The 19,296-nt window shown below is 42.3% G+C and overlaps 1 protein-coding gene across 1 annotated transcript in view; it reads right to left on the bottom strand.

Annotated features, from left to right (window-relative positions):
* NAPEPLD (N-acyl phosphatidylethanolamine phospholipase D) overlaps positions 1-19,296 on the bottom strand; it is a 44,869-nt gene that overhangs the window by 20,618 nt on the left and 4,955 nt on the right. The window contains exon 2 of the mRNA XM_073652272.1: positions 7,978-8,287. Within this exon, the coding sequence (XP_073508373.1) occupies positions 7,978-8,287 (310 nt within the window). The remainder of the gene's footprint in view (positions 1-7,977; positions 8,288-19,296) is intronic.

Here is a 19,296-nt window from a genome sequence, read left to right as displayed (position 1 = left end):
GGAAGGTTGTGAGCTAGAGTATTTATTTATGGTGAAATGGCTATTTTCACCCTTTACAAACAACTGATCTTAATCAACCAAAGAAGGGTGGTGCTAGGCAGGAAACACTGCATGAAACTGAGGAGTTGGCAGTGCATTGTCACACCCTAATGCACTTCAAAACTGAATTATACTGCACTTCAAAACATGATTTCTCGCTGCTGGATCAGCACATTGGGAGGGGGGGGCTCATAAAGAGTAACTCTGTTTCATCTTTTAAAGGGCTACAATGACACATTCTGATAAATGGTTTGGGGGTTCTTTTTGTAGTGGTTTAATGTGTAGGGCTTGCCTAAAGGCCACAATTCACTTTAAAGTTGGACGAAAGCGCCCAAGTTTATTTCGGCAGGTTCAGAGGACCATCTGAAGTGCAACCCACACCTTACATAGTCTAATTTCAAAAGCCCAATCCTTTTGTTCTTCAGCTAGATAAGCTGCTGTCAGCTGTACATTGTTCCACTGGCCTAGTGTTCAGACATATAGGGGAGTCGGGTCAGATAGCTTTTGGTAGTGTTCGTCCAGTAGCTATCTAATGTGTATTGGCACCTGGCTTAACCCCTTCGCAACCCTGGGATTTTCCATTTTCGTTTTTTGCTCCCCTTGTTCCCAGAGCCATAGCGTTTTTATTTTTTGGTCAATATGGCCGTGTGAGGGCTTATTTTTTGCGGGACGAGTTGTACTTTTGAACGACATTACTGGTTTTACCATATAGTGTACGGGAAAACAGAGAAAAAAATTCCAAGTGCGGTGAAATTGCAAAAAAAGTGCAATACCACAGATGTTTTTTTTTTTTGTTTTTTTTTACCACGTTCACTGAATGCTAAAACTGACCTGCCATTATTATTCTCCAGGTCATTACGAGTTCGTTGACACCAAACATGTATAGGTTCTTTTTTATTCAAGTGGTGAAAAAAAATTCCACAGTTTGCTTAAAAAAACCTGTAGCGTCTCCATCTTTCGGGATCTGGGGCCGGGTGAGGGTTTATTTTTTGCGCGCTGAGCTGAAGTTTTTATTGATACCATTTTGGGGTAGATCCGATGTTTTGATCGCCCGTTATTGCATTTTATTGCAATGTTGCGGCGACCAAAAAAAACGTAATTCTGGCATTTAGAATTTTTTTCTCGTTACGCCGTTTACCGATCGGATTAATTTTTTGTTTTATATTGATAGATCGGGCGATTCTGAACGCGGCGATACCAAATATGTGTATGTGGGTTTTTTTTTTGTTATTTTATTTTGAATGGGGCGAAAGGGGGGTGATTTACACTTTTATATTTTTAAAATATTTTTAAAACCATTTTTTTTTTCACTTTTTGCTTGCTTCTATAGTCTCCATAGGAGACTAGAAGCAGCACTTGTCTGATCGACTCTGCTACATAGAGGTGATCAGCAGATCACCTCTATGGAGCAGAAATGCTCCTGTGCTATGAGCGCCGACCACTAGGTGGCGCTCATAGCGATCAGCGCATGACAACCACTGGAGTCTGCTGCAGACCCAGGGTTGTCATGGCCACGCATCGGTGACCCGCGATCACATGACGGGGTCACCGATGGGCGGGCCTAAGGCCGCGCTTCAGGCGCGGCTATATTAAATACCGATGTCAGAGATTAACAGCAGCATTTAATATGTTAACAGCTGCGGGTGGATCGCGATTCCACCCGCGGTTGTTGTGGTCACATGTCAGCTGTAAGAATCAGCTGACATGTGCTCCGTTCAGTGCGAGCTCAGCGCCGGTGCCCTCACTGAACTGGGAGTGACAGCCTGGTGCGTACTAATACGTCCCAGGCTGTAAAGGGGTTAAGCTGTAAGAAAAAGAATTTCCTCATACAGGATAATACCACTGATGTGGAGTGGAACTGGTTTTATGTAAGTAAAGTGTTCTAGTACAAATATACAATGTTAGAGAAATATAACATTGTAATATACTTTGTGTAAAGGTACCGTCACACTTAGCGACGCTACAGCGATCCCGACAACGATACGACCTGTCAGGGATCGTTGCTGCGTCGCTATCTGGTCGCTGGTGAGATGTCAAACAGTCAGATCTTCCCAAAGACGCAGCAACGATACGGCGACCTGTAGCGACCTGTATAACGATGTCGGTGGTCATTGGGACCCTGTCACATAGCAGCTACTCTGACGATTCAGACCTCGATGAGGGACGACTTCTCAGTTCTGAGTCGCCAACGAGGTCGTTGGTAAGGTGTCAAACACACCGATGCATGCTACCCAGCGGGACCTCAACGATCAAAAAATGGTCCAGGCCATTTCAACACGACCAGCGATCTCACAGCAGGGCCCTGGTCGCTGCTACGTGTCAAACGTAGCGAGATCGCTGCGGAGGTCACAAAACTCGCTAGCGATCTCGCTTAGTGTGACGGGGGCTTAAGTTGTTAGAGATCCAATAGGTTTCATGTCTGAGAGATTGTTACAATTGTATTTAGTATAGATTGATTGAATTAACTGGATACATCAGCCGTGCAAAACTCCCTCCTGTCCTAATAGCTGCAATGTATCAATCGGGAGTTCAGGCTGTCCAGATAAAGAATTGACTATATTGTATGCAATGTATAGCAGCTTGTTCACTAATGGAATATATACACACCCAGTGTTGGCAGGACTTCTTTAGGGAAGTGGTTTACATCATATGGTGTGAACATTGCCACATACAATATGTAGGGTGCAAGGTGAGGACATTAAAGGGGTTGTCTGGTCCAAATTTTAATAGATCAGTAAAGCCCTTTTTTACTTGGAAGTTTGGAGATTGAGTGTTGGATAAGATTACCTTAGTTTTACATGCGCTCTATTATCCTTCCAACTGGTATTCCGGCTCCGTGCACATCTTAAGAGCTCAAAGGTTTTTTCATCAGGTGAGCTGAACATTTATTTTTTGTGACCGGTTATACAATAGAATACACTTAAAATAACACTGTTCTACATATCTTCAAAAGTTGTCAGGTTCAATTATGAAATGAGACATTTCTTAATGATTTTGACCTCCTGAATTCAAACCTGACAATTAAAATTTTTAGTTGACTCTTGTTTGTATGATATCAAAGAGTTTTCCTTTTAATGCTACATAATCAGTGGCGTACCGCTATTAGGGGTGACCCAATGGACTTTTGCTTTGGGGCCATGATTTCTTTGTACGACCCTGGCCAACCTATAATGTTGCCAGTAATAATGACTGAAATGGAAATAAAGGTGTTGTGCGTTTTGTGGACCATGCATTTGCACGTGGCTCTCTCTTCCCCATTTTTGCCTCTATCCAATCTATTGTAATGTAGACAAATATCTGAGAGAAGAATCCTTCTGTGTAAAAGAACGAACTTATAAATAATTTAATAAAGATTTTAACCCATTGGTTTAGCTGGCCATACACAGTTGTTGGCTGGCTGACGGCTATCTCCCCGGGCTCCCCCAATACACTAGGCTAGCATTCCTGCATTCTCTATTAGAAAGCCGTTTCCTGACTCCTCTTGTGGCTGATTATGTCCCAGAGAACTAAGACTACGTTCCCATGATGAGTTTTTAGTGAGTTTTTTTTATGCTGCATATTTTTGAAAAAAATGCATGAAATATATTTTACTTAATGGGTGCAGACATTTTGCAACATCAAAAATGCACCAAAAACTCATCATGAGAACATGGCCTAAAAGGATGGAAACTTATATTCAACAGGCCGGATCCTCTTTTCCAACATAAACTGTCTGGCGGGAGATGCCCATACACATTAGATGGTGGGCTGATCCCTCTGAAATCAGCTTGTCTGGACTACTTTTATTTAATGCCTATGAAGGTCTGATGAGTTGAGACGGGTCCGATCATGGAGACTGCATTATGTTTTTACCAATGTTGCAGAGCTGAATTTATCATTTCATTCAGGGGCTGCATTGTTGTGATAAATCCCCTCCAGTCCTGCGGAAAACTGCTGCGGAAACTGAATATAGCCATTGGGTTGTGACAATTCAGCTCTGAGACATCTTCATATACTAAACGCTTGATCTATGCGGCTTTACATAGGAGAAGGTAGTGGGGATTTTCTGCAGCTCTAACTTAATACATAGTACACAGTTGACAATCTTGACACTACTACATCTGTGCACACTGTCATTTTACTGTCATCTAGGACTGCAGCATAAACTTGATTCTGCTACACTATTATTTGTGTTTTTATGTAGAGTTGAGTTTATGCTTCTTATGTAAAACCACAGACAATATTGGACAATGAGACTGCATAGAACTAGGTGAGATGAGTGCGTGCCGCAGTCCTAGGTGAAACCAGCGCACACTCAGCTCTGCTTCATCTGTGCACACTGATTGTACATTATTTGTGGTTTCACAGAAATAGGACATGCTGATCTCACAGTGTAGTGGAGCTTAGTTTGTCAGCAGGTTTACCTGCATTCCTCTGATGGCTTTACATAGGACACAGGAAAACCTACTCTAGTCCAATGAATAGAATAAACAGTTGCCATGCCCAGCTCTGACATTCTACCTGCACTAGTGTTTGCCTTTTGATCTTATCTCACCGTAGAGAGGGAAGAGGAGCTGTAGTTAGTGAAGTGCTGGGTCCGGCAGGAGAGCAAACTCTCTTGTAGACAAGTTGCCGCCTGATTTCAATACCAGCCGGCGCCCGAAAGATTTCATGCGTTGACCTGCCTACATAGGCCTTTGACGCTTGTGCAGGTGTTACTGCGACTTCTGATTTCAGAATAAGCCGTCACGTGTGTATATGAGGAATTATACTATTTTTGGTCATTATACTGTATGACTTGTATCCTGCATTTTTCACATTTTTTTCCCCAATTTTCAGTGGTCTTTGAGCTTGCTGCTATGATATCTGCCATACACCGAAACACGCTGAATTCTCGATCTCTATTCGACACATGCCACATGGAGGACATTTTACAGCAGTACTAAGCAGTGTAGCCGTGAATACCGCTCTGGTGTGAATTAAAATACTTATTAGAAAGCAGAACCACAAAATTGTGCGACTTCTTCCTCCCCTCTCCTTAGACATCAATAGGCAGTTGTATTATGATCCCTCAGTGAAAGGATAGTCTTTCTTGTCTTCAGCAAGATGGATTTTAGCTGTATTTCTGAATGGAAGATGAGCCCAGAAGGTGAGGGAGATGAAGAAGTGGCCCATAAGTGGAGAAAGTAGCACATTTCTAAAATAAGACATATTACAGAAGAGTCTACGACCTTAATGCAGCGCCTCACACTGCTCAGCCACCCTGATTTCTATACAGGAGCAATAAAGCCTTTTTCATAAGACTTGGGCAATTTTTCTCTTCAGCTTGCACATTCCGTGCGCTTATTTTTAGACAAAGCCTTCCTGGCCTATGCTAATAAATCAGCAACTGTGTGATTATATGATAGTCACCCCATCTTATGCAGTGGAATTACTATGCTAGGAGAAGGATTAGGGTCATGTGTTGCATCACCACTAGGTATCGCTGGTCCGTCTATTCTGCCAGCCAGCTCCTCGTCCAATGTAGCCGGCGATGTTCCTTTAACAGTGGAAATGTGACCACTACTCCAACTAGAGATAGGCCCAACAATCCAGCATGCTGTGGTCCATACAGGCATGCCCTCCAAACCTGGAAGCGGCCGACCAGATGACCCACAACTACGTGCACACGCACAGCTTGCCACAACACTTCCGGTCCCGCCTTCCGAACTCTGAAGTGGCTGGGAGCAGAGCAGTGTCCCCTCATTCCAGGTAATCACCTGGAAAGCAAGGGCTAGGATAGAGAGGCCCGATCAGCTGATTCCTGCTCCATCCCGCAGGGACGCCTCCTGCCGAACCCCTGGAGAAATTTACCCAGTTAAGAAAACAAAAAGGAGGAGCTTCATCCTGTGACTTCCCCCTGCTGTGCTGGACTGTAGGTCTCCTTCCGGAACACGAAACCACAGAGAGGCGTATGGAGTGATCTGCCTTTGTATTCTGTAGGTTTCCTGTTCCTGGGTGTGGATCCTCTCTTTCTGTATGGTGCTGTTAGTTAGTAGGGAAAAAGTCAGATTTTCTAACTATTTTCTCGCAATCGTGCAGCTATGCTTTAAGTAATACTGCCCGTGGTTTGAGCAACAAGAATCAGCTGACAGGTTACCTTTAGGCTGCGTGCCCACTATGCGTTTTTCAAGTGTTTTTGCCGCTGAATTTCCGCAGTGAACACGCCTAAAAAAACGCTTGGTAATACGTGCCCCATGGTCCCCAATGATAATCCACATGTGCTGTGCACATGCTGCGGAAATTTCCACTGCGGATTATTATTGCGGAACAGTACGCAGCATGTCCATTAATTTTGCGGAGACGCAGCGTAATCGCCGCCATTGACTTGCATTGGACCGCGTGACATCCACATTACTGCATTTGCACATGCGGATATCACACGGTTCAATATGCGGATGGTACCCAGGTCTGGAGAAGAAGAGACTCTCATCCAGACCTGGGTACCATAGAACCTGTAAAAAAATAATTTAAAATACAAAATAAAGATTATACTTACCTTCCGATGTCCTTCCGTTTTTTTCTCTGCTCCGTCTGGTCTGCTGTATAGGTCTCGGTGTTGTGAAGGACCTGCCATGATGTCATTGAGTCATGTGACCTGACACATGACTCAATGACGTCACCGCAGGTCCTTCACACCACCGCAAGCCGCCCAAGATACCGGACGGAGAGGAGAAAACACAGGGAGGACATCGGAAGGCAAGTATAATCTTTATTTTTTACCATTCTTATTCTTTTTTTTTTAACTAACTTGGTCATGCTACTATAAATCCATGCCGGTTGCATGGATTTATATAGTGTGAACAAGTTGTCAAGCACTTTTCCAAGTGATGCTAAAATCGCTTGGAAAAGCGCTTGATAACTCGCATGCAGAAATGCATGCAAAAATGCTTGTACCTGGCAGGAAAAACGCATGTAAAAAACGCATGCATTTTTCCTGCCAGGGAGAAGCGGAAAAAATATGCAGCATTTCTGCATCGTGGGCACATAGCCTCAGGCTGTGTGCCCACGTAGCGTTTTTCAAGCGTATATGCTGCGGAATTTCCGCAGCGTAAACGCTTGAAAAACGCATGTATATCCGCACCCCATGGTCCCCAATGGCATTCCGCAATGTCAATGCCCATGCTGCGGATTTTTCCGCAGCGTATATGCTGCGGTCAAAAATCCGCAGCATGTTCATTAATTTTGAGGAAGCGCAGCGGAATCAATGTGCGGATGGTACCCAAGTCTGGAGGAGAGGAGACTCTCATCCAGACCTGGGTACCAAAGAACCTGTAAAAAAAAGAATAAAATAAAGTTTATACTTATCTTCTGATGTTTTCCCTCCGTCGCGCTGTTGTCTGAAGGACCTGCCACGTCACTGAGTCATGTGACCCACCACATGACTCAATGACGTCACCGCAGGTCCTGCACACAACAGCGTGAGCCGCTCAAGCCTCCAGACGGGGCAGAGAATGCATCGGAAGGTGAGTATAAAGTTTATTTTTTTATTTTTTACCATTCTGAACAAGTTGTCAAGCACTTTTCCAAGTGATGCTTGGAGAAGTGCTTGATAACCCGCATGCGGAAATGCATGCAAAGACGCCTCACAAACGCTTCTACCTGGCGGGAAAACCGCATGTAATATCCGCATGCGATTTTCCCGCCAGGGAGAAGCGTAAAAAATATGCTTCAGGTCCGCAACGTGGGCACTATCCGCACAGATACTTCATTATTTTATTGCTAAAAACTTTGCATACAAAATTGGTTACAAATAAGTTCATAACCTTCAACTATCCCAAAAGCATGCCTTTATGACGCCCAAAACACTGCTGCTTCAGCATATATGTAAAAGCAGACAGAATGTGATATTTATATAGCGGTGATATATCCTATCTTCACATTTATTTAACAGTATGGATGACATAGAATAGGACATACCTCTTTTGAACCTGGTATACTGCTATTATCTTTCTCAGTTGCAGCCCATTTGATAGCATTTTTAATGGTAGGGGTCTTCCAGGTAGGCCATGGATTGATGAATCTACCATTTTTGCCCTTGACCGACTTGGTGACATCTTCCTCTAATCGGATATCCAGCTTGAAGCTCTTTCTTGAAGAACGAGAGGAGTCACTACTTCTGGAGCTGCGGGTCGAGTTTTGTCGTTTTCGCACCGTCTCTTTTGGGTACTGATTGGTGGACGTTAAACATTCGTCATCTTTGTCATCTGCTTCTAATAGCTTTTGTAATCTAAAATGAGATATAAACTAGTAAGTGGACAAGTAAAAAATGGTCAATAATGACACTGTGTGTGGGTGGCTTCTATTGCATGCGGATCCTGCTATATGCTTAGCCTGGAATTATTCTAGAAAAAAAGAACTTTACACCGTCACTGTAACCAGCGATGAACTACAGCACTCATAACATGGACAATTTTGAAGTTGTTAGAACGGCTGCCTAAAATATATTATTTAGTGGGCAGATTCAAATAATTATATTTTCAAACAAGATGTGGTTCAGAGGAAGGTCTCAACTATCACTGGAGGAACTTGTGTCCTCCAGTGCTGCATCTCAGCCACATGATTAGTCTAGATGGTATTAATAAATCTGCCCAAACAGTTAAATTATGCTTCCCAATCCACAGGCAGCATAAATCAGACACTGGCTCTGTCCTTTCAGCCAGGTATGTTTTACCCTGAAATACTGCATTGTTTCAGAGGAAAAAATACACTTAACAGGCGGCAGGTGACTATTCCAAGAGGTCAGTCCCCTACAATCATGTAGTGATAGATCAGTCACTCAAGGGGAGCAGGGTAAGAAGAATCTGCCGGGGACTTATGCCAATAACCCTAGCGGCATGGTCCCCGGACGGTTTTAAATGTAGTTTTCTCTGAAACGCCTTTCCTTTCAGAGTGAAACATACCTGGCCGAAATGACAGAGCCATTGTCTGATTGATGCTTCCCATGATCCACCTGCATGAATCAGTTTTCAGGTTCTCTTTACCATGCACCAAATTTATCATAAAAATTCATTCTGTTTGCAATATCTGTTGTATCTTAAGACTCAGTTTACACCACCTAATAATTGGCTTACTTTGTGCCGGAAATTTGCTCCAAAGCTTTGGTGTCACAGGGGAGGTCATGGCCCTTTTCTCCAAAACCATGCCCCATTTAAGTGAGGTCATGCTCCCTTGTTGATCAAGGCAAAAAGTGTTTAAAGACAAATACTAAATATGATTTAAGTCATGAAATACATTATTTTTGCTGCAACTTACACAGTAATTCTGGCACATGTAGCTTAATAAATGACACATTATCCATGCTCTGTGTAATATAATCTGTAAGGATACATTTGTACATCCATTTCAGTTTTTATATGCATCAAAGCGCACCATTTTTCTCCCATGAGTCATCAGTTTTGCCCGTTTTACGTAAATTTTTAAAAACTCAAAAAAGGAGGGAAACTTAGAAAATTATTTTTTCCTATTGACACTTGGATCAGTTAAAAACAGATTTAAAACTGATGTCTACCGTTTTCTAACCATGTTTGAAGGATTCCCATAGATTTGGTTGCAAGTCTAATTCGCAAGAACAGAGGAGAATTGGACATGCACACACATGTTTGACAGAACAGACGGAGGGATCCATTAAAAAAAATAAAATAAAAATGAATGGTTCCTTTAAATTCTATGGCTCAGTATGCTGTCAGTTTAAAAACGGACAGCACACAGCTGACAAAAACAGATGTGTGAATGCAGCCTTAGCGAGAAGATTGCTATGTTTCAATGAGAGCAGAATTAACATGCATTCACATTGCATATGGCAGGCGTACACTGCAAATTCAATGGAAATGCTCTCGGCATATAGGTCAAACATATGGATAGGCCATCATTTACCTGACTGAGGCCAGAAGAGTGTCCTTGGTATTCCTTTGTTCTTTGATGCATAATCAACTACGCTACTTATATACACAGAGAAATCCAGAAAAAAAAATGGATACCAGCCAGACTTCTGTTGGAGCAGTATGCCAGGAATTCTACTTAATGTATACATATGGTGGACACTGCAAAGTGTTTACACTGAATATCACTGTAAGGGAAAGAAAGAGCGAAGTACAGGTGGAAATGGAGTTCATAGCGTGCAGAAAACTATATTATAAGGGAACCTGTCACTAGATTCATGCTGTTGGAACCATGGACAGCATGAATCAGAGACTGGCTTAGTGATTACAGCCAGGTATATCATACTCTGAAACGCTCCTGTGTTTCAGAGAAAACATTGTTTGAAAAACTGGCCTGTGACTTTAGGGAGATGTGCCTAGTCCGATGCAGCACTTGGATGGCTTTTCCCCACCCAGTTGACCTACAGGTTTTCTCCCGTGTGTGTACATATGGAGAGACCTCTAATCGCCTGTGGCCATGCTGCACTAGTCACGATTCTCCATATGGTCCCTGACCAGCCTTCCAAACTATACTTTATTGCCAGTGTTTCAGATATACTTGTCTGCAATTGTGCAGCCAGGCTCGGATTCATGCTGTCCATGGTTCGGGCAGCATGAACCTAGTACTAGGTGCCCTTTTTTTATGATATATATTATGAAGTACCATCTACAGTGTGGGAAAAAAAGTATTTAGTCAGCCACCAATTGTGCAAGTTCTCCCACTTAAAAAGATGAGAGAGGCCTGTAATTGACATCATAGGTAGACCTCAACTATGAGGCTATGTGCCCACGTTGCATTTATGAAGCAGAAAATTTCTGCTGCATAAATGCAAGTCCTCTCCCGGAAAAACGCATGCGGAATTCCGCACGCGTTTATCGCGCATTTATCACACGTTTTCCACATGCGGAATTGCCTTGCGTTTTTTATGCATTGGACAAAGGCAATTCCGCTTGCGGAAACGCAAAATTAAATGACATGCTGCGGATTTTTGAACGCGGCATAAACGCTGCGGAAAAATCCGCAGCATGTGCATAGAACTTGCGGAATCCCATTGGGGACCATGGGGTGCGGATATACATGCGTTTTTCAAGCGTTTACGCTGCGGAAATTCCGCAGCATATACGCTTGAAAAATGCTACGTGGGCACACAGCCTAAGAGACAAAATGAGAAAACAAATCCTGAAAATCACATTGTCTGATTTGGAAAGAATTTTTTTTAAATTTGAGTGGAAAATAAGTATTTGGTCAATTACAAACAAGCTAGATTTCTGGCTCTCACAGACCTGTAACTTCTTCTTTAAGAGGCCCCTATGTCCTCCACTCATTACCTGTAGTACTGGCACCTGTTTGAACTTGTTATCAGTATAAAAGACACCTGTCCGCAACTTCAAACAGTCACACTCCAAACTCCACTATGGTGAAGACCAAAGAGCTGTCGAAAGACACCAGAAACAAAATTGTAGCCCTGCACCAGGCTGGGAAGACTGAATCAGCAATAGGCAGCCTGTTGTGAAGAAATCAACTGTGGGAGCAATAATTAGAAAAAGGAAGACATACAAGACCCCTGATAATCTCCCTCAATCTGGGGCTCCACAGAAGATCTCACCCCGTGGGGTCAAAATGATCTCAAGAACGGTTAGCAAAAATCCCAGAACCACACGGGGTGACCTAGTGAATGACTTCCAGAGAGCTGGGACCAACGTTACACAGACTACCATCAACAACACACTACGCTGCCAGGGACTCAGATCCTGCAGTGCCAGACGTGTACCCCTGCTTAAGCAATTACATGTCCGGGCCCATCTGAAGATTGCTAGAGAGCATTTGGATGATCCAGAAGAGTATTGGGAGAATGTCACATGGTCAGATGAAACCAAAGTAGAACTGTTTGGTAGAAACAAAACTCGTCGAGTTTGGAGGAGAAAGAATGCTGAGTTGCATCCAAAGAACACCATACCTACTGTGTAGCATGGGGGTGGCAACATCATGCTTTGGGGCTGTTTCTCTGCCAAGGGACCAGGACGACTGATCCATGTACATGAAAGAATGAATGGGGCCATGTATCGTGAGATTTTGAGGCAAACCTCCTTCCATCAGCAAGGGCATTGAAGATGAAACGTGGCTGGGTCTTTCAGCATGACAATTGTTATAGCAGAAGATGAGGTCCCTCACGTTCAAAGACCCCATCTATGCTGTATAAGTCTGACGGTTACCTTAGGTCAAATACAACAACTAAATGTTCCTTCCTTGTATCAATAGAAACTAACGTGTCCTTGCTAGTCATCAGAATGTGTCTGATTAAATGTATCAACACAAGCATAGGCTTCACGTGAACAGAAACCAGCTTTTGTTTGCACAGCTAAATTGTATGATCGGACCATATATGGTAAATCCATTTCTACCTCCAGGGTGTATATAAACCCTATGCTTTGTAATAAAGTTGGAGTCTGTTGACACATACTACCTGTCTTGTGTCTTATTCTCTCCGGGCCTGTATACTAAAGGATAGAAGAATCAGAAAGCAGTGACCACACAATGATCCCAAGCACACCACCAGGTCAACGAAGGAGTGGCTTCGTAAGAAGCATTTCAAAGGTCCTGGAGTGGCCTAGCCAGTTTCCAGATCTAAACCCTATAGAAAACCTTTGGAGGGAGTTGAAAGTCCATGTTGCCCAGCGACAGCCCCAAAACATCACTGCTCTAAAGGAGATCTGCATGGAGGAATGGGACAACATACCAGCAACAGTGTGTGCCAACCTTGCAAAGACTTACAGAAAACGTTTGACCTCTGTCATTGCCAACAAAGTATTGAGATGAACTTTTGTAATTGACCAAATACTTATTTTCCACTCAAATTTAAAAAAAATTCTTTCCAAATCAGACAATGTGATTTTCAGGATTTGTTTTCTCATTTTGTCTCTCATAGTTGAGGTCTACCTATGATGTCAATTACAGGCCTCTCTCATCTTTTTAAGTGGGAAAACTTGCACAATTGGTGGCTGACTAAATACTTTTTTTCCCCACTGTATGTGTTGATGAAAAAAGAAAATTGTAATTGAGAAATATTGTCCCCATTCTTCTACTGTAATTATATATATATATATATATATATATATATATATACATACATACATACATACACACACACATACTATATATTATATATACTTATTTTTTTCCCATAGTATTAGGAAGTTATCCATGCGGAATGCAACATTCAATATTGTCATCTACAAATTAAAATTTTATTCCACATTCATTTCCTAGATTTTTGTATAAGAAAGATATCAACAGAGCAAAAAAAAAAAAAAAAAAAAGAATAGAAAAAGGAAAGAAGAAAAATAAAAACAAACAGAAGAAAAGACCTATTTACATGAAAACGTGACAGATGAGCTCAGCAAGCAAGCCACCACCAGTATACGCCGGACAGTTCTACAGAGTCTTTATCTGAGCCAAACAACGAAATGTCTTTCAAAATGATCAGCGAGTGGTAAAGCAGCAAAAGAAAATGTTAACTTTTTTCAACTATATTAAATCTATAGTTTTATATGCACAAAATATTAAAGGGATTAAAAGGGACATGAGCTGGTCCCTGCATTTATCAGAATCAGTGATCTGTATGTAAATATTAACACCCAGTTTAACTAAAGGAAATTCTTATCAGGTGTTTATTTTATTTAAAGGGAACCTGTCGCATCCCAATACGCTATTAACTTGTAGGTTAATAGCATTCTATAGCTGCACCACGCCCCGGCACTGACTGATAGCCGGCTCTGTGCTGATGCAATGATGGGCAGGCTGTCAGTCAGTGTCTGAGGCGTGACTATGACTGAAACCCTGATGCTGCTGAGAGGAATAAAGTTAATTTCCACCTGGGCAGCTTAGGAATGCTATTAACCTTCAGATTAACCTCATATCTGCAGGCTAATAGTTTTTTGGCATGTGACAGGTTCCCTTTAAGATGACTGCAGAAGCAATAACTTACCTGGACCTACAATATAATTTGTAATACAATGTTACAGTTTAGAGCATGGCAATTCTGTCTGGTAAAATGCCTTCATCCCACAACTGAAACTGATTAGACCCCATTCTAGTCAATAACGCTCATCAGGCGCAGATATTGGCCGTCATTCAGTGATCTGGCAGAGCAATAGACTTGAAAAAAATAAAAGCTAGAGTCAACTGAACCTACACTGAATTATTTTTATCCATCCAAAAGGCTCAAATTAGGGTCAGATGAGCATCTGAAAAATCGTCTGATAATCATCCAGAAAACTCAGACGATTTTCATCTATAGGCCGGGTCACAAAAGCGCTAATTCGCTCATGTGAGCGAATAGGGCCAACTATGCTAATGACACGCCGATCAAACTCGAATCAGAGTTTCAGATTACTGTAATCTGATTCTTTCGGATGAGAAAATCGCAGCACAGGTGCGGAGATGATGGAGAGCTTAATTTATCCATCTACTCCATTGTCTCTCTTCATGTAAATCAGACTACACTTGGATGACATGCAAGTGCAGTCCCATGTTTCACATGTACCTTTAGACTTGACTGGGTGCCCGTGATCCGATTTGCGGAGCCACTCGCATCATGCTCGAACCAGCATGAGAAAACAATCTCTGATCTGCACTGCCCCATAGTATAACATTGGGCCGAGTGCTATAAGATAAAACATCGCACAGCACTAGGCTATATTATACGCTCAAGAAAGTGAGCCCATATTGGCATCCTATTCTGTTCATGTGCCTGAATTTTACGTCCATAAGTTAATGATGGCAATGTATCCATAAAAATGGATACTGTACAGATAATCCGTATGGGAATTTGTTAGTTTTTTTTGCACATAGATTTATACAAGTAAGTATCAGATATCGGATGTTCATCAGAAGAGAACAGTGCATGCTGCAAATTTTTTTCACTAGGACAATCTGTTCCCTTGAAAAAAAAAAACAGTCATCTAAACTCCATTATTACAATGAACAGTGTGCTGTTACATTTTTACTTGGACAGAACACGTCCGTATAATACACTCATCTGAATAAGCCTTAAGCCCCCGTCTCACATAGCGAGATCGCTGCTGAGTCACGGTTTTGGTGACGCAACAGCGACCTCACCAGCGATGTCGCTATGTGTGACACTATGAAGCGATCAGGCCCCTGCTGTGAGGTCGCTGATCGCTGCAAAGTGTCCTGGACCATTTTTTGGTCCTTGCCCTCCTGCTGGTCAGCACACATCGCTGTGTGTGACCAGCGATCAGGCTGGTAACCATGATAAACAGCGGGTTACTAGGGGCACACGCGCACTTAGTAACCCGCTGTTTATCATGGTTACCACTCTGCTACGGTGAGCGGTAACCTCCCGCTCACCGTAGCAGAGTGGTAACCATGATAAACAGCGGGTTACTAGGTGCGCGTGTGCCCCTAGTAACCCGCTGTTTATCATGGTTACGAGTCTGCTACGGTGAGCGGGAGGTTACCGCTCACCGTAGCAGAGTGGTAACCATGATAAACCATACCTTAAGACCTGCATGATGAACCATACCTTAAGACCTGCAATAACACCATTGTGATTCACCTGCTATCTAGCTGCATGTGCATAGGTCATTAACTACATAGTTCTGTAGGAGCTACCTTATCTTATTTACCTAAGATAACAGTAATAGGCTCAGGAACAAGGTCACAGACCCACCATATGTTACATTTTATTTTCAGATTGACTGAAGCTATAAAGCTCTAGTAGCATACATTTGACTTCGGAAATTTGTTCACATTACTTATAAAAATTACATGGTTTTCGTACAGCAGCTACATACCGTATGCAATTAAAAAAAAATAAATACAGTTTACAACTTGAACCAAAACAAACTTGATCATTGGTAAAATTGCTAACACTAAAAGGGGTGGTTGGGCACCTGAAATGTCCTTTCTAAATATCTATCTTTACACCTTAATCACTTTTGTAATTTGCTTTATTGCAAAACACCCTACACTGCTATTCCCTAAACATGTGTTTTATTTTTTACTGCACTTCTTGTGATGTTTCGTTTGAGAGGAGCTGGTACTGCACTCACTTCCCTGCGGCATCTATCGTCCCTCTTGGAACAGGACTTCATGAGTGGGCGGCGCTACAGTTACTTGCTACAATTTCTTGCATCACTGCCCTCTGAAGATGTCCTGGATCCATGGTAACAGACATTGGCTAAGAGGCGAGCGCAGCGCTGGTACTCAATCATCTTATTGTGAAAAAAGACAACATCAGGCGTTGGTGATAGAAGCAGTCAATGACACAAGCGCTACCCCCTGATGACAATTTTTTTGAGGGCTGTGTTAGAAGCTGTGGGTTGGCGATGGTGTCACTCACTGCTTGTATCTACACCCCCTGATGGTGTCCTGGATCCCTGGTGATAGAAACTGTGGGAGAGGTGAGCGCAGCACCGGCACTCTACTTTTATCTCCGCATCTTCTAACTGTGAAACAAGATGTCGTTAGGGGGCGGTGATAGAAGCAGTGAGTGACACCAGCACCGGCCCCTAATGACAATTTGTTTGAGGGCTGTGGGTCAGCGCTGATGTCACTCACTGCTTCTATCTCCGCCCCCTGATGACAGAGAGAATGTAGGGTATTTTATAATAAACCTAATTGCAAAAGTGGTTAGGGTGTAAATACACATATTTAGAAAGGACATTTTAGATACTGGACCATCCCTTTAAATATTACTTAAATTTCATCCACTTAGTCCTTTAAACAACTTTATATATTAAAGAGGCTGGCCAATTTCTAATAAGTAATTGCATCTAGGTGCAAGCACAAGCAAAATGAAGGGCAGCCGCAGAGGCAGTGTTCATGTGACTGCTCCAGGATGGCTGTCACATTGCAGAGTTTGGATTATTATTATTTTTTTTTTTACTATTGCACTTTGAATTTGAGAACAAACAAAAAAAAATATTTTTAAAGAAAGAAAAATTGCATTATAGTCACCCCAAAGCCAAATGCACTGCATACCCCAACTCCAAGAAAACTGCCAGCTTCAGTTTAGTCCATCTTTTCCAAAATCCCTAAACGGTTAATGGCATCATTTCTTCTGCCTCGGCTTCTGAATTTTACAACACATTTTAGCATCAAACGTTCCTAAATCTATGAATAATTTACACAAACTGGCATCCAACAAACACAAACAACGACAGCAAAGTTACACTGGGGAATTACATACACTGTTAACAGTAGTTTTTTCCTGTTTTTGGTGCTCTAAAATTAGACACTATTGGAGAGATAACAGTAACGCACGAGGTATATGTTAATGGTCAGGTTTTTTTGCATTGAATAGGAATATTATAGGTCATTTAAGGCTAAAGCCCCTCATACACAAGACAAAAGTCAGGCGAACCCAGAAATTACACAATCAACTGAATCTGTCGAAATGTGTATTGGAGCACCGGCCAATTTATTGTCGGGCAAGATAACGATCTGGCATGTACAATTTCTGACTGCCAATCGCTTTGTTCTAGCAGCGACGTTAGAGATGTCCGGCAGCAGCCCTCTCATTGAGAAATCTGGAGTGCTCAACCGATTGAGTGCTCCTGTGTGTGGGAGAGCCGGCCAAACGATTAGCCTGAAGCATCATTCATCGGACAGCCATCTCGTGTATTGAGGCCTTTAAAAAAAAAAAAAAAAAAAAAAAAAAAAAGGGAGTTTTATTTCAGCTACAAGTGGACACTGTGCACCTGATATTTTGGCACAGCTAAAACAGGACACGTTTTTATTATAAGTGTATGGTCAATGTTACATAATACCAGCATATGTTTCATAATGCCTGACAGCAGAGAAAAGGGATTGGCACTTGGTTAGGCAGTTAAAAAGTTTTATTGCTCTCAGTAAGAGAAACATAATAATCATCATCATCTTGTACATATGATACATTACATGGACAAAGTATTAGCATAGGAGAAAAAGAACGTGGAAGTCAGCTCACCAAACTGGGGGTAGTGTTATCTGGAGCTCTCAGTGCCTCGCACGGATCAATCAGAGCAGCTGCAGCAGGGACACAAAGTAAGGAGTTGCGATCCAGCGACTAAGGCTGCGTTCCATGTACATAAACTTAACATTTAACATACAGATTAAAAGAAGCTCCACGTGGCAATACAGCAGTGGTGCATGTAGGGTACTAGTAACTAGACCCACACTTACCACCTTACTCATGGTCTAAGTGTCTCAACCAAAATCAGCCTAAACATTTCATGTGATTTATGGGTGTTTCCAAAAGAAATGTGATCATCTAGTCAGAGACCAATAGAAGTTACTAGTGTGAACTAAAAACAAAGCAGCGTGCCCATCATAAAAAACGAATGTTAAAGGTCAGGAAAAACAGGTATATCCAATATTGTAACATCAAATCTTGTCTAGTGTTGAGACCATAATGTATGTGCAAGCCGCATAAACCACATACCTTATGGTCTCAACACTAGACAAGATTTGATGTTACAGAAAACCTGTTTTTTCCTGACCTTAAAGGGGTTGTCTGGTCCAAATCAATAAGTCCACAGTCACTCTGTGTGACTGCAGATTTATGAATCCCCTCCCCAGCACACACACTGTGCTCTCCAGGGATTCACCGGTTTCTAAGCTGGGACCAGAGGGTATGTACGAGTTATACATACTCCCGTCTAGCGGGTGCCGCCTCGCTCTACATACACTTGTAAGGCCTCACTCACTCAATACTAGTGTATGGAGCGAGGCCACGCCCACTAGATGGGCCCTCGCCGGGAGTATGTATAACTCATACATACCCTCTGGTCCCGGCTCAGAAACCGGCAAATCCCCACAGTGCATGTGCTGGGGGGGGGTTCATAACTCTTGCAGTCTCACCAATTTGGACTGGACAACCCCTTTAACATTCTCTTCTTTTGATGGGTATGCTGCTTTGTTTTTACTTCACCCTATTTGCACCACGGCTATATTGGTATTTGAAGCTTCTTCTCATCTGTATAATAAGGCTATGTTCACACACGTGTTTTTTTTCTGCTGCTAACTTTTCTCTGGCAGGAAAACAGCTGCGTAAAAAACGCGCTTATTTGCTGCGTATTTTTGACCACCCATTACTTCCTATGGGTGAAAAATACGCAGCAAAAATGCAGGTGCGTTTTCTGCTGCACAAACGCTGAAAGAAGTGACATGCTCTATATACAAGAAAAGCAGAATATACGCAGCAAACAAAAAGCAACATGTGTGAACAGAGAATTCTGGTTTCTCATACACTTTGCTGGTACTGCAAAACGCAGCTGAAAATTTACATAAAAATCTGATGCAAAATATGCAGCA

This window comes from Phyllobates terribilis, unplaced genomic scaffold, assembly GCF_046119375.1.
Source record: "Phyllobates terribilis strain yellow unplaced genomic scaffold, ASM4611937v1 Scaffold_11__3_contigs__length_659146591, whole genome shotgun sequence".
NCBI classification, from domain to species: Eukaryota; Metazoa; Chordata; class Amphibia; order Anura; family Dendrobatidae; genus Phyllobates; species Phyllobates terribilis.
This window is presented reverse-complemented; position numbering and strand designations above follow the sequence as displayed.